At 37.6% G+C, this 27,380-nt stretch overlaps 1 protein-coding gene across 1 annotated transcript; it reads left to right on the top strand.

Annotated features, from left to right (window-relative positions):
- The first annotated feature begins 1,523 nt into the window (after positions 1-1,523).
- fam120b (family with sequence similarity 120B) lies at positions 1,524-24,344 on the top strand. Its single transcript, XM_042736361.1, is given in 12 exon segments — positions 1,524-1,662; positions 3,054-3,802; positions 3,804-4,100; positions 4,380-4,560; positions 5,708-5,809; positions 7,248-7,420; positions 7,748-7,840; positions 17,366-17,572; positions 18,537-18,645; positions 20,762-20,872; positions 21,021-21,069; positions 24,128-24,344. Coding segments are annotated over 11 exon segments (2,055 nt in total). The 5' UTR covers positions 1,524-1,662; positions 3,054-3,091; the 3' UTR covers positions 24,150-24,344.
- The last annotated feature ends 3,036 nt before the right edge of the window (positions 24,345-27,380 follow it).

Raw genomic sequence — 27,380 nt, 5'->3', positions numbered from 1 at the left:
CCCAAGCCAACCATCTGCTCTCAACCAAATGGCGTTTTTTCACATCACTACTGCATGTCTCTACTGCCTCTCCAGGCAGCGCGCAGCCGCGCACACGCAGGCTTCTCCAAATGAGACTGGAAGCATGAGCACGCACATGAATGCCGCTGCTGGGCCATATGGTTAGGGAAGCTGCAGTAAGTGGCCGTGGGAACATGGGCAGTAACGACCGCAGTAACGGCTTGTGGGAGAGTGTCTGCCAATCGATCCAGTCAAATTAAGTGGAGCGCGAATGTTTCTGAATGAGATAAACGCGCATTCCTATATACGCAACAGGAGACGCGGAGGCGATCAAAGTGCGGTGGCGTCGTGCATACGAATATGTTTAAAAGTATTTTGTGTTCAGGAAAAGGACAATATACTAGAGTAAGAATAGGTTCCACATCATGACGCAGCAAGGACGTGCGCTGATTAAAATAACAAAGGATGTGTCGCCAACAACCAATAACAAACACAAAAACGAAAAAAGAAAAACAACAAAAATAAAAAATACAACAAACTTAAAAAAATATACATCCGGATCTAAGAAGTTACTTGAGTTTAATCAAAACTGGTTCGCCATCGACTATAATGATGCACACGAGCTGTTGTTCTGATTAAGAGTCATGATAGAGTTTCGAGTATATGCTACTAGAGCGTGTGTGTGTGTGTGTGTGTGTGTGTGTGTGTGTGTGTGTGTGTGTGTGTGTGTGTGAGGGAGAGAGAGAGTGAAAGAGAGCAGGAGGGGTGAGTGAATTCTTCAAGGCTCGAGGACTGTCGCGTGCCATCGTCCTTTAGGGAACATCTGCCCCTTTCCCCTGGGGTGGTTTTGTTTATGTGAGAAACTTTGGTTCAAAGAGGAAGAAAATCAATAATTGACCCAAAACTTGTGCTGCTCATGTAGACTACATTGAAATCCGGCGTCTGCCAAATGTGACAACACATCTGTTATTTATATTATGCAGGTATGATTCATAGCATAAATAGTTGAAATGTGAAGAGAAAAACAAACTTAAATGCATCGAGCTCTATGTATCAAAGAAGACAATTTTATTAATTTAGTTTTTCCCCCTATCAGTTTGTGAAACTACAAACAGGGATTGACCTATACTAACATATCTGCGGTCTTATAAGTTTTAAATCCTTATTCTTATTTTGCATCGTGTCAGTTCAATCGTGACTCGTGTCATAAACTGCATAAAGTAACACTACGCTGTGTTGGTTTTATATAATGGCATTGTGCTGAAAAAAAAAACAGCCTACAATATAGATACAGGGATACAGTGCACCATAACAAACCATAAACATATTAATTTAAAACATCATGAATGCATTCCTTTGTTTACTAACAGAGATCTCATATTTAAATTAAATACATAACTTAATAGTTTTTTTCTTTTTTTTTCAGATTTGTTATCGACCAGAGTGTTTAATAAATACTAAATTATTTCAGATATATGTTTCAGCTGTGGACCTGTGGTCTTCTTTTTCATTTAAAAGCGCTATAAAGGAATGCGCTGATTGGCTGCTGAGGTTGTCGCGCCGGAACAGGAAGTGAGCGCAACATTGTAAACACTAGCGGTTACTGCTACTGTAGCAGCTATGCAGCATTGAGCGAGTGTTCTATGTGCGTTCCACCAAATAGTGAGTCAGTTTTTGTTTCTTTAGCAGCACTGGGTTTAATATCTGTGACATTAAGTGATAAAGGACACTAGTGCTCCATATCCTTACTGACAGCGTCGCAGCAATAGTGGTGAAATTCCCAGCAGTCACACACACACGCACACACACACACACACACACACACACACACACACACACACACACACACACACACACACACACACACACACACACACACAGGTGGACACAGTAAAGGTGCTCTCAAAAATATTCATTCATATTACCTGGTGTTTTCAGGAGTCAAAACTATTGTAATGAGTGAGTATAAAATGCATATAAAAGACAATTATTTACAGCTTAATGTGAATGTTAAAACATGAATATAGCAGGAACAAATCTAGCAATACCTTGAATGAATGCATTTTTAGACATTACAGGATGGTTTCAAACCATTTTTGTATATTCTAAATTATGTCTGACCAAAAAGTGTTAAAGTAGTAAATGAAGCATATCATAAATAAGTAAATAAAAAAAAATAAAAAAATGTTGGGTTACTAATTCATGCGTGCATTCATTCATAAATGACAGTGAGAAGTAAACAGTGATTCTGTAGGTCTTAAAAAGTCTTAATTCGCCATTCCACAATATAATGCATTCAAAAGATTCAAATCAGAGCAGAACATCTTAAATTCAGAATCAGGGCATTAAATGTTGCATACAATGAAAAAAAAAAATAAAAAAACCGAGCACCTTTCTCAGTATTTTTATCATCTAAACATCCTTAAATCTAAATACATTTACTTTAGATACAAAAAAAAAAAAAAAACATAATATGAAGCCTTGTTATCTGAGAAACTGAACAAAATTAAGTGAGTTTATGCTTAAGACAAGCACAAATATCTGTCAGTGTGGTATGAAAATAACTTTTTTTCAGAGTAAGTAATATTTCCATATACTAGTGTTTGTGAGCAGAACTAAGCTTTTTTTTCCCATAAAATGAAAGTAATGGAAGTTGTATTTTAAAATTTTGAAGTGTGTAAGATTTACATTTAGAGACCATATTGAGGTATCATGTTCCATTCAGTTTATTCCTTAAATTTTCTTTACTTCTCCTTAAAGAGGTCTTTAAAAGTCTTAAATTTACCTTCATAAAACCTGCAGAAATCCTGAGTAAAATTAGGGACATAGTTGTGAAACCTTACAAAAGAGTTTTTATTTTTCTTAAGTAATTTTTTTTTTTTTTTTTGGCAATAATGTAGCAGTGTTTCTTTAAAAATTAATTTGCATATTTTTTCAAGTTCGATATTTCTAATGTTGCTGACAAGTGCGCTGAAATTTTACAATGTCATAATTTTGATCAAGAGAAAATGGGGCATTGCCATTCATGCATGCGCTTTTATGTTTGGTTTAAGGTGCATGAACCTGTGGATGAGCTTTCATACAGCTGAAGATGGGTGTGAAGGGCTTACAGTACTTCATGGAGACGTGCTGCGCAGACACGTGTGTGCCAGTGGACCTGAAACAGATGGCAGTCGATCATGTCAAAGCCCATCCGGACAGAACCGCCACAGTGGTAGTGGACGGAATGGCCTGTTTAAGATACTGGTATCGCTGTCAAGCTTGGGTCCATGGTGGTCAGTGGCAAGAGTACATGCATATCCTTCAAGAGTTCGTGGATGCGTTCTCGGCTGCAGGCATACTCTTAGTCTTTTTCTTTGATGGAACAGTTGAGGATCAAAAGCGGGCAGAGTGGGTGAAGAGGCGCCTGAGGGTCAACCAAGACATCGCGAGAATATTTCAGCACATTAAGACTCACGGTCAGCAGCCGAACAGCAGAGACCTTTTCTGCCTTCCCTCCGGACTCGCAACCTTCTCCAGATTTGCCCTCAAAAGCCTCGGCCAGGAAACACGGTGCTCTGTTCGCGAAGGAGATTATGAGGTTTCCAACTACGCTTTGTCTCACAACTGCATGGGCATCCTTGGTCAAGATACAGACTTTGTGATCTACAACACGGTCCCATACCTGTCCATCAATAAACTCTGTTTAACCAACATGACAACAGTGCTGTTCTCCAGAGAGCGGTTATGCCAAGGTTTGAAGCTTCATATGACTGACCTTCCTCTCTTGGCCTGTCTGTTGGGTAATGACGTCTTAACAGAAAAAGCAAATTCAACGCAAAAGCAACATTGCTTCATCTCCAAATCAAAAGAAACACCGGCAAGTTCAGGGAGACAAGGTCTACGCTGTTGCAGACTTCATTAACGTTCATCATCCCAGCACTGGGGCAACATTTGGTCTTTCCTCACTGTCGTTAGTTGAAGAAGAGAAAGAAGCTTTAGAAAAAGGCATACGCATATATTTACTTCCAGGCCAAACATCCCCTTGGTTAGAAAGCAGCCGTCTCGTTCCTGAGTCTGTGTGTTTGATGGGCAAGTTTGTACCGGGTGACATATTACAGGTAAAAAGGAAAAAATGCACAGTGGGGTCCAAATGTCTGAGGACACATTGGAAATATGTGATTTAAAATCGAATTGAAACGTGCAATTAAACAAAGTTTTATCATTTTGAATTGCATGGTATGAATTAAATACAAAACATTTAGAACTTTTCATGCTGGTAATATAATTTGTAGTAATAAAATGATACAAGAAACACTTTTGGACCCTATTACTGTATCTGGCCCACTAGAACTAACTTGGCTTTGTTTGTTCTCTTACTAAGTGTCTCCATGTTCCAGGCAGCGCTAGAAAAGCACACACGGGCAGAGTGTTTCCTGGTCTATAATGTGTTATATGATGGAGTCGTGGAGTGCAGTAACACGTTGGAAGATGAGGATGAGGTGGAGTTACCACCGCAAGCTGTCTTATATCTGCCTGTCCGAGAACGAATCTACGGCCTTTTACTGCCACTGCAGCCAGGTCCGTTTCGTTTCTGTGTTTACTCAGAATTTATGGAACATATATTGTTTATAATGCTTTTCTGTTATGTTGTGACTTGTATGCAACTGTGAGGAAGCCAGCTAAATGAAGGAGAGCATTTTCAGTAACATCATACCGTATTTATTTTGTCGATTTCTCCAGTATGAACCATGTAGTCTGCAAAAAAACATTATAAATAGTTCCCTGCAGTGTTTGTCGTTGTTGTTAACTGAAATTGTTAATTGAAATAAAATATAAATATGTTTAAGTTGAATTACTAAAATTACTTAAACTTAAAAAAGAAGAGTTCATTTAATAATACAAAAAAAGGCAAATAACACAATAAAAAAACTTAAATTAAAATAAAAAATGAAAATATAACAATAGAAGCTAATTCAAAATATTAATAAATACTATCATGGTATACAGTATGAAATACTAAAATAACACTGATTCCCGCGGTCGGGGAAAAACCTGAGGAAATATATAATAAAACTTTGTTTTCTGAGCTTGACATAATCAGTACAATTTTTAGAAGTCATGGAAATTTCTGTGTTCAATAAAAATGTACTAATTATGTTCGACAACTAAATGTTTCATTGGCTAGAAATTATAAATTATAAAAAAAGTTTTTTTAATAGTTTGTTATTGGTCAAAAGATGTAGTTAAGTGAAGTGTGATGTATTTTTGTCAAGTGCATTTTTGAAGAAATCTAGGCTGCAAGTTTTTATAAAGTGTTCTCTTCGGATACAATTATTATTTTAATTTAAATATTATTTGTATTTTTCCTTAACACAGGCATTATCTTGAGGTATAGAATATAGGTTGTCTTCTTACTGTGCTGTTAATAAAAAATAAATCTCCATTGCTCTGTAGTATTCTGGGAATTGTTTTGTTTCTGTCCAATATTTGTGGTGTGGGCAAATATGTGGTTAACGTGCCGTTGAAAAGAAGGGCCAGACCAAAGGGGACAAAACATATCAGATTTCAAACAGTCGACACTACACTGTAATTTTGTAAAGGCTCTGTCAGTCAAATGATTTCATAACATACGAGCCTATTGCACAAATGCCCTTTCTATGCCGCTTTTAAGGGATTTTTTGGCGTTGTTGCTCACAGTTCATATGAACTTCTCTCTGTTTTCTAGATTGTTCTGGTCAGACTGTGTCAGTCAAAGAATGGTTCGTCTTTCCAGGAAATCCACTTAAGGAGCCAACCAGAGTCACTCCAAAACCCCTTAATAATCTAAGTATGTAACTGAGAAGTTGTGTTCTACATATTTGCTCGTCGTAATGAAGCACCTCACTTTGAGTTTCTCATGTGCTAAGTGTATAGCATCTGTTTTTATTTTAAAAGTGTTGCAGTGTATTGCAGCCTTAAATAATCCTCTGATAATCTCAAGAAATCTATGTTCTGTTGTTAGTGTACATAATTCCCTTTGTTTGCTCTTTTGTATTTCCTTGAATCAGTGATTGCATGAAACGGACGCTTTAAACGTGATAAATAGAAAAAAGGCCATATGGTTTGATCATATTTTGCTGCATTGCTTATTTCATCACTGCATTACAGAGCATCCAATACGAGAATATTAGCAGATTTTGAATTACATTTCTGAGCCTGCAAAAGACAGAGAAGTGAATATAAAGTTATTCACAGCTAATATTACATTAGCTGGATTTGTGAGTGCAATCTCCATAAATCATTTAAAACCAATATTTAGTACCCACAGATTATTGTAAAAATCATAGCCTTTTATTAAAATTGTTCAGTTATCCAATCTTTAAAGAAGATCGTTCACCCAAAAATGAAAATTCACTCTTAATTCTTTTTACCCTAATTCCATCGAGGGGTAGGTGATTTTTTTAGTGAAACCGTGCTCCTTGGTGATTCATAAAATGCAAGTCAGTGGCTACCTGTCTTTGAGTAAAAAAAAATAAAATGATCAAGGAACACAAATTTAATACCTCTGTCTCCTGGTGATATATTGATGTCTTAAGATGTGAATTGTTTGGTCTGTGCAAGAAACTGAAGATTATTTACAACATTGTAATTCAGACAATGGGGAAATCTGATTCTTTTCCGTAAACTGGTACTTTTTGACAGTTAATTTCAATGAACTGGTTCAATTCTCATGAAACGTGGATGTTTTACATGTCTAAAGCATATAAAGAGCATATATTTGTCTTTCTAAGCTCACCTTACAATGAGAAACAAAAAAAAAAAAAAAAATATTATTTTCACCCCTTCCTTCAAGTGGTTCAACTAGTTCACAAAAGAGAACCAGTTCGAAAGAATGATTCGTTGGTGAACCGGACATCACTCCGGACTGTTTGTCTGAGGCTCTGGATTGCAGGTAATAATGTCGTAAATGATGTTCAGTTTCTAGCACAGACTGATCATTTTGCTTCACAGCACCTCAATATATCGTCAGGAGCCACAGGTATTAATTTTGTCTTCCTTGATATGATTATTTTATTCTTAAAAACCGGTAGCCACTGACTTGCATTTTATGAATCACAAAGGACCACGTTTTCAGCTAAAAATCTTCTTTACTGTTCAACTGAAGAAAAAGTCTCTTACATCTTGGATGGCCTGAGGGTGGGTAAATTAACAGCAAATTTTCATTTTTGGGTTAACTGTCCCTTTAATTTACTCTCATACAAGTTGAAGTTTTCGTTGATCAACAGAAGGGCCCCCTGATCTGATGGCTCTGTGGTTTAGGACGGACCCAGAGGTGAAAGCAGTCCAAACATCAACACTCCTGGATGTCTTTGACCTGTATGAGTTTACTGAAGAGCTGAAGCGCTTTGACAGCCCTTTGATTGCTGTGATGTGTCTTGTAACCTACATCGCCATTCAGGTGTGTTTAACTTTTCATCGTTGATGCCACGGACCACTGAGGTTTTCACTTAAATGTAAACAGATGGCTTTGTTCAGGTCCATTTGCACCACGGTTGCTCTGTTAGCCGTTATTTATTAATGATGTGGCCTCATTGCATTTCAAAAGAGTTTCAGTGGTGTCTCTTCAACAATGTTTATAGTGTGTAGTCCTTATCAGACAACTCGCATACCCTTTCATTGTGTACAGACGTGTGTGGTGTGGCGCTTGATGCTTGTTGTGTATACATGAGTGTGATTTTTCACAGCTTGCATGTAGAATAAAAACACCGTTTGCTCCTGGATCTAGGCGAGACAGCTTTCCCTGGAAGACGTAGATGCATATCTAAGCCAAGCTGTTTGTGTCAGACTCAAATCCTTCGGAGAAATGCAACAGCTCTGGGTGAGTCGTTTGCGCCGCCTCTGCCTTTCTGAAAGTATTGTTTGTACACTCGCATGCTCACCTGTTTGAACTTGGCTTGGTTTGGAGTCTTCTAGAAAACAACTGTGGCAATATGTGTTATTTTGTAACCATACCTAAAAAAGACAGGCTGTTTTTGCAGTTGGTTCGATTGCTAGGTCCAAACCTGAGTTTGACTCCACCCTATTGTCGTGCACTTACATTTCCATGTACATGACATTTATTCGTTTATTGGACACTTTTGTCCAAAGCGCCTTAAAAATGAGGAATACAACATAAAGTGACAGTGTCATGAATGATAAACTGTCCTACAACCTAGGCTTGCACAGACATGATTCGTCACCAGCACGTTCCGTTACACTATTACAGACTGAGGAAGAATAGAAGGCGTTATTATTGTAATATTATGCGCTTTGTACTGTAATGTTTTCTCATTGGTTAGGGAGACATGTGGTAATCTGACAGCTTTGCGTTCAATCCTCCACCAACGCCGTCTCTGGTTTGCCTGAGCACGTTCATGTGTTCTGGAGGAGGCGGGGCTTTGGAGAGGGATTTGCTGGGAGTGTGGGACCTTATGCTTTCCTTATGCCTGAAAATTATTTATTTATTATTTATTTGTTTCCTATTTATTAAATTAACATTATATGCCATTAAGTTAAAAAAAAAAAACTATTCTGGAACACTTTTTACGTTCTATAGAAGAACATCTGTCATACAGGTTGAGAACAACATAAGGGTTTCAACATTAAGCCATGGTTTTATGTGAAAGTTCAAGTGTTTTTGACCATTTAGATCCTATTAGCTACAACTTAATGGGATAGATAACCGAAAATGATAAATCTGTCATCATTTACTCACCCACATGGCGTTCAAAACATGTATGACAAAATAAATTTAGAAGATTAAAGGGGTCATATGATGCTGCTAAAAAGAACATTATTTTGTGTATTTGGTGTAATGAAATGTGTTTATGCGGTTTAAGGTTAAAAAACACATAATTTTCCACATACTGTACATTATTGTGTCTCCTCTATGCCCCGCCTTGTGATAGGCCGAATGCCTCAAGTGTGAGACGGAAATGTTACACCTCTTAACATATTGTGGTGCCGGAGCGACGAGAAAAAAAACATAAAACACATTATAAACATGTTATAAACATGATTTCTAGTCGTGTTTTCCTTTTGGAAGGCAAAAACAAAGTAGTTTCGATTTCTCAATGAAACACTGTCACACACCGCGGCCTTGAGTGAGCAGAGGCTGAAGGCCTAGAGTGAGCCGCAGTCTAGAGTGAGCCGCGGCCGGCTTGAATGAGCAGAGGCTTGATAAACGGTGCGGCAGGCAGATTCTACGAAGGAGTGTACCTTGGTCTTGCAGCAACCACATGTTACGACCCCGGGCTGGACTCCGCGAAGGAGGAGTCGTCCACACCACAGTGAAACACACAGCTCCACAGTGCAAAGCTGATGTATTTCCTCAGCAACCAGCACGGATCAGCTCCAGGCATGACGAAGCTGATATCATCTTCTTTTGGAAGTCCAAACAAAGTAGTTTCGCTTCCACAGTGAAACACACAGCGTCTATACAAGATGGCGGTGGCAGCAACAATACTGCAAAAGGTACGCCTTCTTTCTTTGTGTGAACATCTGGGCGGCGTTATGCAAATCTTCCCACATTCTGACGTAGATATGTGGGGGCGTGTTAGAACGAGCCGTTTCACAGGGGCGTGGACGAGTGTTAACTTTTATAAAGAATATCTCTTTGGATTTGAGACTTTAGTCTTTGCAACTTCACAGATCTTCTTTATTCACCAAGAGGAGGAAGCACTCCAAACAGAAAGGAAATTTTGAAATCGCATCATATGACCCCTTTAAAAGACCATGCAACCAAAACTTATAAGACACAAAAGGCATGCACAGGCTTCTTTGTTGATGTGCTCCATGTATGTATGTATGTTTATATGTGAATAAAATATAAATATTATTAATAATAATAATAATAATAAATAAAATGTTTATCAACTATAATGATCATATCTCTTCAAAAGGTCATTATAACCCTTTTTGGATCTTCTAGGATTTGATGGAATAGACTTTCAGTTTAGGAACAAAACATAAGTGTAAGTAAATGATGACACAAAAACGTAAACTATCCATTTAAAATAGCTACAGTAGATGATAAACACTGTAATTCATGTCAAACCAGCACAACAACATGGAGTTGCAACAAATCGAGCCATTTTACTTGAGAGATGCATTAGGTTCTTTTGCTATTTGGAAAAAATGGGTAAAAAGACTGGAGGGATAATTTCTGGTTGCTTTGCGACATTCCTCTCAAAAACTACTCTAATTGTGGTCTGAACCTGAGAGCGATGCTCTGGTGACGGGCTCCGCGTCTTCCCCGCCGGCGACCACAGGGCTATTTCAGCTCCCATCGTAATTTAAGCCTCCTATGCGTGCTATTTCAAGGGCGGCCTGTGGTTTCGCAGTGCTTGGATTGAGAGCCCTCCCCACAGCACAGATAATGGATGATAGAGGAACAAATTAGAGCCTCTTGGGAGATGTCCAGCAAGCCGCCTCCTAATTTACAGATCCTCCACTGTCTACGGCCATCCTTTTTGTGTCTGGTGTGAATCCTCCACGACCTCCAGTCTGTTGTTTTCAGATGCTGATGCATATCTCGCCCTTGACTGGTGAAACGCCAAGCTGTTGACAATACAAATCAACTATTAAGTTGTATTTATGTTTTTAAAGAATATATGTTTATTTACTTTTGCAAATGTGGTCCGAGCAAAGAATTTCAATCACTCAAGTAGACAATGACTGACTCTTTGTAATGGCTGTTTATTATTTACTTGGCCGCAGTATTTATTTATATATGATCCTACGTGTTTATGTTTTGGCTCAAGTGGTATGGCTTATAATATGGCTGGTTTATGTTGTGCACAGTATGTTGAGCGATGAATGATAGTGTTGAGGGATTGTGTGTTTGGAGGACGCACACTGCAACAGGTGTTGGGTTGCTCGCTGACCCAGAGACGCGTGTGTGCTCAAGGCACGGTGGCAACAGCTTGCCGCTGGCCAGATGAAAGTGTGTAAAGCTCTCCTGCCTCCCATGTACCATGGGGTGGCTGGAGCACCTGTTACACGCACCATTGTTGTCTCCCATCGGGAGATACACTGTCACATCTGCCTGAAATGTGAAAAGGGATTGGGGAGGGGGTGTATTGGGAGGCTGTAAGAGCCAGACAGATGGCAGGAGAGTCTCCAGGGGCTGCCTGATTACCCCCCTCTAATCTGCTTCCCCCCGTGTTGCTTTGTCATAGTAAAGGAATGTAAATGCAAGCTAAGGATGCCACTACACAGCATCTGTAAGGGATGAATTTCACTATTCCAATTTGAACATTCTTTTAGTAATTTTGAGGAACAACCTATATACGTGTGTGTGTTTGTGTGTGTGTGTGTGTGTGTGTGTGTGTGTGTGTGTGTGCACCAGTTTATTTATTTTCATATAAAAAACATACAGTCCTGTGCAAATTCTTAAGCCAATAGTATTTGCACCAACAACAAAAAATGGTTTTAAGAAAATTCTTAGGCCATTAGTATTTTCACCAACAAAAAAATGGTTTTAAGCCAGATATTTGTTTCTTTTGCTACAGTGTGTCAGCAGGAAATATCAGTTTACATTTCCAAACATTCCTTTTGCCATTAATTGTAATAATCCAGTGAGATTTTTGTATGCACAAGTAGTCTGACAACAGCCAGTGCTCCACACAGAGATCTGATCTCACCATCATCCAGTCCGTCTGGGATTACAAGTAGAAACAGAAAAAACTGAGGCAGACTAAATCCAGAAGAACTGTGGGAATGTCTCCAAGATGCTTGATGAAACCTTCCCGCAAAGCTACAATACTGGTAAAAGTTTTAGTCACTTGTGTAAACATGGTGTAAAGTGAAGATACTTTCAAAAATAATGCTATAAATAGGTTTTATTTATCAATTAACATCTATTAACTAAATCAAATCAGAATTTGGTGTGACCACCATTTTTGTTAAAGTAGCTTTTGTCCTAAGTACACTTGCACATAGTTTTTCAGTTAGCTTTGCAGTAAGGTTTCATCAAGCATCTTGGAGACCTTGACACAGTTCTTCTGGATTTAGTGTTAATGACCATAAGAAAGAGACTGGGCAAAAATGGTCTGCATGGCAGAGTTCCAAGATGAAAACCGCTGCTGAGCAAAAAGAACATAAGGGAACGTCTCCGTTTTGCCAGAAAACATCTTGATGATCCCCAAGACTTTTGGGAAGATACTCTGTGGACTGATGAAACAAAAGTTGAACTTTTTGGAAGGTGTGTGTCCCATTACTTCCGTAAAAAAAACAACACATCACATAAAAAAAACATCATAACAACAACAAAAAAATATGGTGGTGGTAGTGTGATGGTCTGGGGCTGTTTTGCTGCTTCAGGACCTGGAAGACTTGCTGTGATAAATGGAACCATGAATTCTGTTGTTTACCAAAAAATCCTGAAGGAGAATGTCTGGCCGTCTGTTCATGACCTCAAGCTGAAGCGAACTTTCTGCAGCAGGACAATTATCCAAAACACACCAGCAAGTCCACCTCTGAATAGCTGAAGAAAAACAAAATGAAGACTTTGGAGTGACCTAGTCACACTCCTGACCTGAATCCTATTGAGATGCTTAAAAAGGCGGTTCATGCTCGAAAACTCTCCAATGTGGCTGAATTACAACAATTCTGCATAGATGAGTGGACCAACATTCCTCCACAGCGCTGTAACAGACTCATTGCAAGTTATCGAAAACACTTGAGTGCAGTTGTTGCTGCTAAGGGTGGCCCAAACAGTTATTACGTTTAGGGGGCAAACACTTTTTCACACAGGGCCATGTAGTTTTGGATTTTGTTTTCCCTTAATAATAAAAACCTTCATTTAAATACTGCATGTTGTGTTCACTTGTGTTATCTTTTACTAATATTTAAATTTGTTTGATGATCTGAAAGGGGAAGGGGGCCAAAAAATTTTCACACCACTGTGTGTGTATGTATATATATATATATATATATATATATATATATATATATCTATATATATATAGTATATATATATATATATATATCGCATATATATTATATATATATATATATATATATATATATATATATATATATATATTATATATATATATATATATATTTGTTCTGTCAAATGGTTAATCGCAATTAATCGCATCTAAAATAAAAATTTTTTTTTACATATGTATATGTACTGTTTATTTATAATGTATGTATCAATACACACATACAGTATATATTTTGAAAAATTTACATGTACTGTATATACATTTATACATTTTATATTATATATAAATATATTTAATATGTAAACATAACACATTTTTCTATAAATATATACATGCATGTGTTTGTATTTATATATACATAATAAATATACATAGTACACACACACACATTATGTAAACAAAAACATATATTTTGGATGTGATTTACCGCGATTAATTGTTTGACTGCACTAATATATATGTATATGTATAATTTTTGTTTAAAAGAAATTAATACTTTTATTCACCAAGAATTATATAAATTGATACAATTTAACAAAAGAGTTTTTTAAGGTTATGTTTATAGGCTTTTATGCCTTTAATGGACAGAAAAGTAGAGAGCAGACAGGAAATCATTGGGTGGAGAGAGGGGATCAGCAAAGGACCTCAAGATGGGAATTGAACTCGGGTCGCCGCGAGCACAGTTGTGCTATGTATTGACACACTGACCAAAATTTCAATTCCTCAAATAATCCTTTTTTTTTAATTCAAATAAATGCTGTTGATTTTAACTTTCTATTCTTCAAAGAATCCTGACAAAAATGTATCATGGTTTCCATAAAAATTATTAATCAGCATTCAGCACAACTGTTTTCAACACTGATAATAATAAGACATGAATCTTAAACAGCAAATAGGTAAAGACTGATGACTGGAGTAATGCTTGCTGAAAATTCAGCTTTGCCTTTGGGAACAAATTACATTTTATTAAAGAAGGCAACTGTAATTTTAGCATGTTATATTATTTCACAATGTTACTGTTTATATTGTAAACAAAATAAAAGTTTTTGTTTACAAAACATATGTTTGAATATACATAGTGAATATACATAGTAGTATGTCTCTCTCTCTCTCTCTCTCTCTCTCTCTCTCTCTCTCTCTCTATATATATATATATATATATATATATATATATATATATATATATATATATATATATATATATATAATATATACAATATTACTGAGTGAGTGAGTCATAGATCAATTCAAACTGATAATGTATGAATTTCAGACTGATTTGTGAGAACCAGTTCTATTGAGAGCCAGATCCTTTTTATATTTCAAAAGCACTGAAGGCAAATAATTTTCATGGAATTCAGTTCTGTTACTAGTTCCTTCCTATAAACACATGGTGCGACTCACACAGAAGTCCAACTTGTAAACCTACCCCAGCTCTCACTGACTCATAAGGAAGTAAAAAAAAAAAAAAAAAAATGCACAAATCACTGTTTTGAGTAATTCTGAATTCACTCATTCTCTGAATTAGAATCAGAACCAGAATCATTCAATTCTGTACAATTACAAGCCCTAACTATAACAAATCTTTTTCATTGTGCTTTAGAATCCAGTAACGGTGCATTAATCACTAGTACAAGCGTATCAATACAGTGACATGTTTGTATTGGTGGATGAATGCAACCGTTTAGGAAACATTGACCGAACCAAATCATTCAATTCCTGTGTTTAAAAAAGACAGAATCTGTTCTTGATTCCCAACCCTTTAACGGCACAAGACTGGTTTCAGACACAGCCCACAATGTTTATTTAGTAAATGAAAAATTGAAAGTTCATTGAAGTACCACACAAGACGCAGACAAGCTTGGTCTTGTCATGCGTGAGTGTTTACAGTAGTAACATTGAACAGATGTGCATGAAGGTATGGCACAGGTGCAGAGCCTGATCACAAGGCTGTAGTTTACCATCAGTGTTGAGCTGCGTGTCCTCAGGGGGTCCAGCGGTCCTTCAGGCATCTGGCTGGAGCAGCTCTCATTGTTCACTGTTGAAATGCTTGCAGAGCAGCTGCTGTTCTGGTTTGTTGTCCCACTCTATACCTTTACAGCAGCAGGGTAGCATCAGCATTGTCCCGAGGCCTATTGACTTCCACGCTGAGCAATTAGCGGCTTTAAAGGTGCTAAGACTTTTACGTGTCTTTTTAAGCGGTTTAATCAAAGCCAGTGTACGTCATCCCACTCACTAAACCTTATGCATAACAGTGAATGTGTTTAAATGCTCTCGTTTCACTGAAGAGGCATGGTTACGAGGAGGAAGTCAGGCCTGTGTAAACAGCGTAATATTTCAAACGGTGGCCTGGCTCTCAATCTGTGCGCCTGGAAGGCGCGGGCAGTGGGCTGCTGCTGTCATTTCAGCTTTATCTCCAGCCTCCCTTTTGTTTGCTTTAGTCTAAGCTGTGTTTGAGAGCAGAGCAGGTGGCAGGCCAATTTTACGTTTTGATGTCACGGAAGCTAATCAGTCCGTCTCTTATCTCCTGTGGGTGGGGGTGGGAGACCAGGTGACCGGCGGACAGTTTGGTGGAGGGGAGGGGGGCCCTTTGTAAACATCCCCTTATCTGCGCGGCCACTTCAGGTGAGCTTTATGGGGTCACACCCTGCATCCCTGCAGCCTGAGTTGAAATACACAATGGGTATTGACAATATGATGAATTTGAAACCAAGCTACTGTAAAAATGGTGTGGTTTAAAGGAGCAGTTTGATCACAAGAAACATTATGTAATCATTAACTTGTTATTTCCAACCTGTATGACTTACTTTCATCCGTAAAACACAATAGGGAGAGTTTAGCAGAATGTCCCAGCTGCTCTTTTCCATACAAAACAGAGATTGCTGGTGAACACTAGGCACGTTTCCATTACAAATTTGCGCAAAACTTTGGTGATATAGATTATAAACATCGATAAAAAAGTATTGCGAAATGACTGATGTTATGCAGATAAAACTTTATTTTTTTTCCTCTCGCAATAAGTTATGGCAACGGATTTTGATGGGATTTTGGCTACACTAGCCATTATATTTAATCGAAGGAGGTGTATGTGTGTATCTTGACAGAAGCAGCGCAGAGAGCAGCTTCTAGGACGTGCCGTGGCGCGTCTGGTAACACGAGCGTTAAAATTAGACTGGCCGTGATCCACTTCGGTGGCTGTTTCAGAGCCGTAACACACTGCAGACGTGTGCAGTGTAAATGCTGTCTAAGCATTAAAGGGTTACTCCATCCCAAAATGAAAATTTTGTCATTATTCACTTACCCCCATGTGGTTCCAAACCTGTAAAAGTTTTGTTCATCTTCGGAACACAATTTAAGATATTTTAGATGAAAACAGGGAGGCTTGAGACTGTCCCATACACTGCCAAATAAATAACAGTGTCAAGGTCCAGGAAAGTATGAAAAGCATCATCAGAATAGTCCATCTGCCATCAGTGATTCAACCTTAACGTTATGAAGCGACGAGAATACTTTTTGTGTACAATTTTATATTTTGTTTGCTGAAAATCTGTTTATTTAAATTGTGGCAAGTTGGAGTAAGTTACGAGAAGTGCACCTACCATTATTGTTTGGTATGTCAATCTTACGGTCAAATATGTGAACGTGAAATACATTTGTGAGCTGTAGTGCAGGTGGTTTTTACCAAATACGTTTTGGTTTCATTCTCACACACATTTACAACATATATATACTTTGTTTTTTGTGATGATTGTGCTTGTTTTTTATTTGGTTGTTTTGATTTTATGTAAAAGCCTAACCAGGGACGAGGGCTGCAAACTAGCTTTATGCTATATGCCCTATGTACACGGCATCGGTTGTCTCTATGTAACAATGCCTAGTGTATTGTCCCTGTTAAATAAACAAAAAAGAAATAAAAAAATAAACAAAGGTGTCACATTACTTCAGAAGACCTGGAATATAGCTTTTTTTGAGGTGCGGTCACATTTGTGAAATTTTGCAGGTATAAAATGTTACATTGCCAATAAGTGTAACGATGCATGAAGCACTGCTCAGAAGTCACTTTCAAACCAAGCTGATTTCAACAAATTTGCATGACCAATATGGCAAAATATGCACTTGGAACTTTTTTACCCCTTAATTTTCAATATTGCATGACTTTGAACAACATTAAATATAGTTTTTAGCAAAATTTTGTCAATAGTTTAGCAATCCATTAAGCACCACTCACACAGAAGTCATATTCAAACTAAGAAACCTCCTGCTGGTCAATGACCAAGTGAAACCTGCTTTTTCACCTGCACATGTGATTCCAAGTGAAATGGCTGGATTTTGACTGAACACACCTTTACAAACTACTGAGTTTTCATCAGTTTTTTCTTATGTGATTCTATATTCCCTCCCCCATGTAGACCCCTGTTGTGGACCCTAGGGCCGTCCAGCTCGGCTCTCTCTTTGTGCGGGGTCTGACTTACCTCATCGCAGCCAACAGTGCTTGTGGTTTCCCTTTCCCAATGGGTGAGCTCATGCCATGGAAGACCTTTGACGGCCTGCTCTTCCATTCTAAGTATCTGCAAGCCCACTCAGGCTGTCCGAAAGAGGAGCTTCTTGAAGGAAATGTAAGTACAGGAAAATGCTGTTGACCTTGTTTATACTTGGTATTAACATCCGTCTTGGATGATCCGGTCTCAAACAGTCAGTTGAGACGGATATTCAATTTTGTTCTCACCGCAGTGCGACTTCTCGAAGCCACACAGAGCCTTTGTTTTAGCAAAATATTTGATTGACAGGTGAGTGGGCGGTCTTTTACTATTGTCTGGGATGCATCATAATGAATTGCCATTTGTACTACAAATGCAGTGCATTTCTGACTATCTCTGAATGTGGTTTGAGCGGTTCACAAAATGTTTTAGCTTCACTTGTGGTCAGATCACCAGAGACTTAATATCACGTGTAAACAGAACCTAGCATGATCCTTTACAAAAAAAAATAAAAATAAAAAGGTGTGTCATGATGAACTATGCAGCTCTACCGAAGCCTATTAATATGCTAAATGAAAATCAGATCATAGTATGGGCCACACATATTTTGTTTACTGTAACTTTTGTTTACATGTCTTTGGTTTACTGGAAAACAGTTACAGAATCTCTTTTGTTTTTAATTTGCTGTAATGTTTTTTCCGGAGCCAAGGGACCAAAACATCTAAATTATTTTTTTAACCCACACATATAAACACTGGTTCATAGTTATAAATGCAGTCAGGAACCAACTCAGACTGTGCATAGTCACCTCTCGTCTTCATGGAGGTCTCCATACTGTAAGTCACTATGCCCTCTTTTGTATTTATAATGGCCCCAAAAATCCTTGGAACACATAATAATGTCTGAATACATCAAACCAAGTGCACATCTGCATTAAAATGTCTTTTCTCTTTTCTTTTTTGAAATAAATTCCATTAGATGTGACATTTTTAACTTGGTCAGGATTTGGTCATTTATAGATGCACATACTGGATTGAGATTTTGAATATGTCATTATATATGCATTATGCGTTTAATATCTGTTTTGTCTGTTGTCTTTTAGTCCTCTGGGATGTCTTTGTTCATGTCTGTCAGAGAGCTGGTGCTGGAAGCCTGCAGGAGGCGCGGCGTCCCCATCCACAGCCGACCGCGCAGACTGCAACACAGAGATGGTGCGGATCACTTAACATTTGCTTATCCCTTTCATATACAGCATAAAATTTACTTCATAAGAATGATTTGTTACATAGTAAATTGTAATGGAGCTGATCGTATAATTGACCAGAATTATTTAATAAACAAACAGACAAGGGCTGTTGCTTTCACAGAAATGTTTGAGTGATAGACGTTTGAAATCTGTGGCGTTTTCGCAAGCATAGATTCCTTGTTGACCTGGTTGTGACTCAAATGGAATACATGCTGAGATGTCCAGATTACTTGCAGATAAACAATAGCCAGCAGCCTTCATAACGCACTCCAGTGGAAACACTCAGTTTGGCACAGCTATTTTAGATCGAGGGGATGCTTTGTCATAACAAGAATAATTCTGGGTTACTTTTTATAGGTTGCAATCTATATTAAGTAACATAACAAGACAACAAAATTATAATGTGGTGGCTGTTACAAACTCCTTGATTTTTACTGCCATCCAGAGTTTTGTGGTTCTGTCCTAAGATTAAAAGAGACCTTATGGTGAAATTGTCTCCATCTGGTTTCCCTCTTGATGTCGACCAGCTCATGAACTGCTCATGTTGTGTCTTAGAGACAAATAGGCTGCTTTTTTCATCAGATATTTTAGTCCGATTATGGTAGAGTGGCCCAGTGCCTGTGTTTTGAATCTCAAGATTTGTCCTGTTAGGTTGATGCTCTTTTGTTTATAGTTGTTTTTGGTCTTCTGGAATTCCAGCTAGTTTATTTTGTCATATGCCATTCTTAGAGCATCTGTTGTGCACAACATGTTTTCTAACTTCAAAACAATCTAAACACTGGAGTGTGGGATTTTGTAAGAAATGCTCGTTAGCCCTTTTAAAACATGGTATGAAACACCTAAAACATTTTTTATTCTTCAGTGAAAGGATGTGCCAAAATGTTTAAATTGTGATTTTGTATTTTATAAATGAGAAAAATAATTCAGTTATACATATTTATATATACAATGAAAAATACTTATTAATCCAATATTTACTAATACATTAATAAAATCATCTATTAATGCTATTTAATGGAACTGAGCTCACATGGACTTACAATGAGCAGTTGTATTTTTATTAACTAACATTAACAAAGATGAATAAATACTGTAACAATGTATTGCTCATTGTAAGTTAATGTTAGTTTATGGATTAAATATAGTTAATAAACGGAATCTTGTTGTAAAGTGCTACTTAAAATGTTTTAAATAAAAAATAAAGTAAATGCTACAATGGTAACTAGCTAGTTTGAGGCCAGAATATTTAGTTACTTATAAATAAAATGATAATGACATAAAACATATTTGTTTGATTTTTTTTTCCTATAACTTGCTGGAATAGCTTCAGATCGATAACATCTTTTGCTTTTCATTATAAAATGTTAGATTTTTTTGCAAAGGGAAAAATCATTTAGTAACAGGGTTGACTTCAAAGGTTCGACAGATAAATATTGTAGGTCATTAGAATAGTTATATGACATTATTACTGTAATATTTATTATTTTATTTGCTAACTATAGTAAAAAATTTCACAAACTATGAGGTGGGATCATTTTAGGAGGGGATTCAGATATTTGATGCGTGTTGTCTAGCTAACTATCTAGTATTTCTTGCAACAATAAAACATGGCATTTATGCCTCTAATGTTTAAAAAAGTAGTAGTGGAACTCCAAACTCTAAAGAGTGAACATTTAAAAAAAGAAACAAAATCCTGTCATCACTCATGTAAACCAAACGAGACAGTTTGTCTTTCTTTTCTCATTTCTGTTCTGCTTCCTAAACTTTGCCTCTTTTTCCTGAAGTTAATTCACCCATTATTTCACTGTCACTAAAAGGATTGTTTTGAATCTCAGAAAGTCTAAAGTGTCAATTGCAAGAGGCTGTCGGGGGTAGAAATGTAAAAAAAAAAGGTCTGTTTGTAATTTATGTGCGTTTGAGGCAGTAATCATTGCCTCAGTCTTTTGGGGACGTGGTGGTGAAGTTCAGGCTTCAGAATTGTACGTTTTATGTTTCCAGTGATGCTCCACTGCAAATACTAATTGTGAGAGAGTCAAACCTCCAATTAAAACTGCATTTAAATGCTTCTTTTATTGCCATAGCGAGACCCGTGGAGGCTGATGATCTGCATCGAGAAAGAGGACACCAGCTGCATCACAGCACACGGCAGGAGTTCAGACAGCAGCCCAGAGCTTCAGCACACTACCAGCACGGTATACCACAGTACACAAGACAAACGCTGGCATAAACACAGTCAGGCATATAAGAAAAGATCAAAACTTGTATGGTTTGTTTGATATTTTTTAAATTTTGTCCATTTGGAGTTTTAAAGCTGTAATAAAAGCATAACATCTTCAATAGGTTATAGACCAAGACATCCAAAGAGAGGAAGGTATCATCTCGCACCACGGTAGGCTCTGTGCTTTCAACATAACCCAGTATTTACCAGTGTAAACCTGTGAAACAAAATTTGCAATTCTTATTCACAAAACACTTAACTAGAAACACAAGAAATCAAATATTCTACAGGCTTCATCCATCTATAATTTTGATACAGACCTAGAAAGTGTAGCACACTTTTATTCTTACTTTGCTGTTTGTGTCTGTATTATGAAGTATTCTATGTCTGTCTGTCTGTCTGTCTGTCTGTCTGTCTGTCTATTTGTTTGTTTGTTTGTTTGTCTGTATATCTGTCTGTCTGTCTGTCTTTCTGTCTGTCTGTCTCTATCTGTCTGTCTGTCTGTCTGTCTCTATCTGTCTGTGTCTATCTGTCTGTCTGTCTGTCTGTCTCTATCTATCTGTCTGTCTGTATCTATCTATCTATTTATCTATCTATCTATCTATCTATCTATCTATCTATCTGTCTATCTGTCTGTTTCTGTCTGTCTGTATCTAACTATCCATCTGTCTGTCTGTCTGTCTGTCTGTCTATCAGTCTCTGTCTGTCTGTCTGTCTGTCTGTCTGGCTGTCTGGCTGTCTGTCTGTCTGTCTGGCTGTCTGTCTGTCTGTCTGTCTGTCTGTCTTTTTCTATCTATCTGTCTGTCTCAATCTTTCTATCTGTCTATCTATTTGCCTGTCTGTCTGTCTGTCTGTCTGTCTGTCTATCTATTGGTGTCTGTCTGTCTGTCTGTCTCTATCTATCTGTCTCTATCTGTCTGTCTGTCTGTCTCTATCTGTCTGTTTGTCTGTCTTTCTGTCTGTCTCTTTGTCTATCTGTCTGTCTGTCTGTCTGTCCTGTCTCTATCTATCTATCTATCTATCTATCTATATATCTATCTATCTATCTATCTATCTATCTATCTGTCTGTCTGTCTGTCTGTCTGTCTGTCTGTCTGTCTGTCTGTCTGTCTGTCTGTCTGTCTGTCTGTCTGTCTGTCTGTCTGCCTGTCTGTCTATCTGTCTATGTCTGCCAGTGTGTGTGTGTGTGTGTGTGTGTGTGTGTGTGTGTGTCTGTCTGTCTGTCTGTCTGTCTGTCTATCTATCTCCCTGTCTGTCTGTCTGTCTGTCTGTCTGTCTATCTTTCTCTGTCTGTCTGTCTCTCTGTCTGTCTGTCTCTATCCATCCATCCATCTATATATCTATCTATCTGTCTGTCTCTATCTATCTGTCTGTCTGTCTATATCTGTCTGTCTGTCTGTCTGTCTGTCTATCTATCTATCTATCTTTCTGTCTCTGTCTGTCTGTCTGTCTGTCTATCTGTCTGTTTATCTATCTGTCTCTGTTTGATTGTCTGTCTGTCTGTCTTTCTCTATCGGTCTATTAGTCTCTGTCTGTTTGTCTGTCTGTCTGTCAATCTGTCTGTCTGATCAGACCTAGAAAGTGTAGCACACTTTTTTTCCTCACTTTGCTGTTTGTGTCTGTATTGTGGGTATTCTCTCTATCTATCTCTCAATCTATCTGTATTTCTGTCTATCTATTTATCTATCTATCTGTCTGTATCTATCTATCTATCTATCTATCTGTCTATGTCTTTATCTATCTATCTATCTATCTGTCTGTCTGTCTGTTTATCTATCTGTCTCTGTCTGTCTCTATCTGTCTGTCTGTCTGTCTGTCTGTCTGTCTGTCTCTCTATCTATCTGTCTCTGTCTGTCTCTCTATCTGTCTGTCTGTTTATCTATCTGTCTCTGTCTGTCTGTCTGTCTGTCTCTCTATCTGTCTGTCTGTCTCTCTATCTGTCTGTCTGTCTCTGTCTGTCTGTCTGTCTGTCTCTATCTATCCATCCATCTATCTGTCTCTGTCTGTCTGTCTGTCTGTCTCTCTATCTGTCTGTCTGTCTGTCTGTCTGTCTCTATATATCTATCTATCTATCCATCCATCTATCTGTCTATCTATCTGTCTCTGTCTGATTGTCTGTCTGTCTGTCTGTCTTTCTCTATCTGTCTATTTGTCTCTGTCTGTCTGTCTGTCTATCTATCTATCTGTCTGTCTGTCTGTCTGTCTGTCTGTCTATCTATCATCCTATCCATCCTTAAATCTGTCTGTATAGACAGAATTCAAAAAAACTACCTTTCATTCAAAAAATCTTTGGAAGGTTAAACTTACTCAAAATGTATTTTCTATCTGTCTATCTGTTTATCTATTTCTGTCTGTCTGTCTGTCTGTCTGTCTGTCTGTCTGTCTGTCTGTCTGTCTATCTGTATCTGTCTCTGTCTCTATCTGTCTATCTATCTATCTATCTATCTGTCTATCTGTCTGTCTATCTATCGGTCTCTGTCTGATTGTCTGTCTGTCTTTATTTGACTATTTGTCTCTGTCTATTTGTCTATCTGTCTGTCTGTCTTATCAGACCTAGAAAGTCTATCTCTCTATCTATCTGTCTGTCTGTCTGTCTGTCTGTCTGTCTGTCTGTCTGTCAGTCTGTCTGTCTTTATCTATCTATCTATCTATCTATCTATCTATCTGTCTGTCTGTATCTATCTGTCTGTCTGTCTGGTTCTACCTATCTATCTGTCTGTCTGGTTCTACCTATCTATCTATCTGTCTGTCTGTCTGTCTCTCTCTCTGTCTCTATCCGTCTGTCTGTCTGTCTGTCTGTGATTACAATTTACTTATAATCTGCACTGACAACTAAAATTACTTGTCTTTTTTTCTGTCTGTCTGTCTGTCTGTCTGTGTGTGTGTGTGTGTGTGTGTGTGTCTGTCTTTCTTTCTGTCTGTATCTATCTATCTGTCTGTCTGTCTGTCTTCTGTCTGTCTGTATCTATCTGTCTGTCTTCTGTTTGTTTGTCTGTATCTATCTGTCTGTCTGTCTGTTTTTCCATCCACCCATTCGTCCATCCATCCCTCAGTCCATCCATCCATCCGTTCATCTTTTAAAACTTACAGACATGTTTTTGTCAAGCCTACATCAAAGTTTTTCATGACAAGTTGTATTTTTTACTTATAATCTGCACTGACAACTAAAATTACTACAATTTACTTCTAATCTGCACTGACAACTAAAATTACCTTTCTTTTGTTATAGATGGCCCCAGTCTCAAAACTAAACAACACTGACTGATGGGAAATGAATTACTAGGCTCCTGTGGAAACAATTGTCACCCACAGAACAAAGCATTTCATTCTCAGATGTGTTCGTGTCATGTCCTTGCTTGCCTTAATTTAGGTTCTGCCCTTTTGTTTTGACTGCAGATGTTTGTGACACACGTTTCTGCAGTATCAGTAAAAATCACTCAAAAACATCAAATTGTACGTGAATATGCATTTTTAACAGATAGTACAAACTGTGTTCAGTGATATCCCTGAAAGCCCTCACAATTATATCTTATGGTGAGATTACAGTCTTTTTCCCCTTCCATGTGGATGATATGAATCAGTGACCAAAATGGAAGCTTCCTTAACTGTGTGCCAAACCCATTCATTCTGCTCAGACCCTAATTAGTCTCAGATGATTGCTTACCTTTCAACTGCTGGTTTGGCGTTGACTCCAGTTGTTCACAATTGCAAAGATTATTTGTCTCCCTCAACACATTCAGATTCTAGATTTTCAAGCAGCCATTCTTTAAAAAAAAAAAATGTATGATAATGTACGTGTCATTTCATCAAAAGTCGTGGTTGTGGTTCTGGCATATCATAACCAAAATATACTTCAACCCCATATTGGGTTGATACTCTGTTTCAAGTCCATCCTGTCTAAAAGTTCTAGTATTACAGTTCATGCAGTATTTTATGTCATGCAAACATTAAAATCTGCCTAAAATATTGCATGGATTCGGTGTATTACATGTCTAATGAGTTTTCATCTTCAGCCAAGGTCTAAGGGCACATTTTCCATAAGTAAAAAACACGATTGTTATCCTTCTGATTAATTGTTTTTTTTTTTTTTTTTTTTTTTTTTGGGTCTGTTCCCCTCTTTGCCCTGGCTGTGAAACCTAGTTATTGTTAAACACCTGAGCGGAAATAGGATATGGAGAAAGTTCCACAGCTTAAGTGGTCAAAGCACAGCTCTTCCTCTTATCTACAGAGAATGAATGCCACAGGAATGAAAAACAGTACTACACAAGCACGTGACTTGGCTAGGCATGGCGAGAGCATATAGGAACAGCAGGAAATGGAGGCGACAGATGTACTCATGCAAAACAAAGTGCAGATTGATGAATCCTTGGCACTTGAAAAGCATTTGAAATCGACAGTATGGGATCATTGGAAATTGAAAACCGTGAAACAATCAGTAAAGTATAAAATATGAATGGAAAAAAATGAATGAAAATTAATTTCGCTATATATATAAGTTTCTAACTCTTTTCAACATTTATAATAATATGAAAAAATTCTAGAGTATCAAATCATCATATCAGAATGATTTCTGAACTGAAGACTGCAGTAATGATGCTGAAAATTCAGCTTTGCATCACAGGAATAAATTACATTTTAAAATATATTCAAATTTAAAACATTTATATAAAATTGTACAATATAACTGTTTTTACTGCATTTTTTAAATCAAACAATGCAGCCTTGGTAAGCATAGAGACGACTTTTAAAAACAAGCATGGTCATTGCTGAACTTAGTTTAGCTCTGTCAAAAAGGTTTATATGTTATCGCTAAACATCAGTTTCCTTACAGAGAAAAGGAACATGATTTTTTTATTTCTGGAACATGGCTGTCGCGCTGCAGTGAAAAGGGCTGGGATGTTTCTATGCAAATGTAATACTGAATGAAGTTATTTTTAAGAGTACAGAATCATTTCCTGTGCAGCATTTTGCTTTGATTCTAAATCTGTTTGCTCAGTGCTGGCATGACCGGGTGCCAATTGTGTATCCAGTGCTTTTTTTAAACTAAATAAATAAAACCACTAGATTAGCAACGCTCACTACAACACATTGTCCTTTTCATCTGTTTAATTATAGTGTGTGTATGTGTGTGCTAATGGTAAATATAGCCTCTATTCTCATGGCCGTGTGGTCAGAGCTCGGCGGGCTGATGCTGGAGTTAGCGTGAGGGTGATTGGGTGCCGGCCCGTTGTGGGTGGGGAACAGAACGTCTGTTCTGCAGCAGGCGCTGTGGGGTAGAGGTGGGGACACACGCTGCCACAAGAAGCCAGACTTTGGCATGCTGTCATCACAGTTTCCTTCACAGAGCACGAGAGAGACGGAGGGAGGGAAAGCAGGCATGATGGAGCCAACAATTATCTGGCACTCCGTCCCTCGCATATTCTCTTTCTGCTTGTGGAATTGAGGGTAGGTGGGGCTGCTCTTTTGAGTCTGGGGTCCATTTTGCGGAAAACCATCTCGGCTGTGACAGAGTAGAGACTGTGAGAATTTTTTGGGATGTTTTGTAGTCCCAAAATAAACAGCAGCCGCAGCAACATTCTACTTCCTGTGAGCTGTAACAGTTTTGGTCAGTGTGTGAATAATAAACAAATGACTTTCAACAACAACAAACTCACTTTATAAACAAGTTTCCAAAATCAGAATAAATCCTCCAGCCATCCTTACATCCCATACACTTTGTTTCAGAGAAACATTTAAAATATATATATATATATATATATAAAATATTTTTTTTGAACAGTTTAAATGTATTTACTGTCACTTTTGATCAATTTAATGCTCCCTTGATGAATAAAAGTATTTAAAAAATTTACTGTCACTTTTGATCAATTTAATGCATCCATGATGAATAAAAGTATTTAAAAAAAAAAAACTTTTGAAAAGTAGTGTATAATAAGTATAAGTATTGCTTATGACACTTTGACACTGGAGTTTGCTTTGGACTCCAGTTTGAATTGGGGAAGCCAGAACCCCAAACCTGTTGTGTTTCATGATAATAATGTAATCATACACCACGAGGATATAGACATGTTTGCTTTATGATGGTGGTAATGATGATAATTACAGATTGTTCGATCTTTTTTCTGTAATAACCACCCTCCGACTTTTGGTTTCTGAGTCAAAACATAAAGTTGTTCCGTACTTAAAAATGACCCACTGTCACCGTCTCTGAAGATCTATAATTGCTTCCTGACCCAAAAAATTAAAACAGCAGTCTAATATTACTGCAGCATCAGGTAGTGTTATGAATTACTGTGGGAACTTATCTTTCTTAAGAGACCACTGCTTCAAAATGGCTTTGCATGAATCTAAAAATACTGAGGTGAACTGAACACATATACAGCCGCTGATATTTACGGCAGCAGCTATGAATAGAGGACTGTAAAACTCAGGAACTGGCCCCGGATTTACTCTCGCCGTAATTGTATGTGGACTAACACCAA

This window comes from Cyprinus carpio, chromosome B13 (genome assembly GCF_018340385.1).
Source record: "Cyprinus carpio isolate SPL01 chromosome B13, ASM1834038v1, whole genome shotgun sequence".
Lineage (NCBI taxonomy): Eukaryota > Metazoa > Chordata > Actinopteri > Cypriniformes > Cyprinidae > Cyprinus > Cyprinus carpio.
The sequence above is the reverse complement of the archived record's forward strand: the minus strand, read 5'-3'. Positions and strand labels throughout refer to the sequence as shown.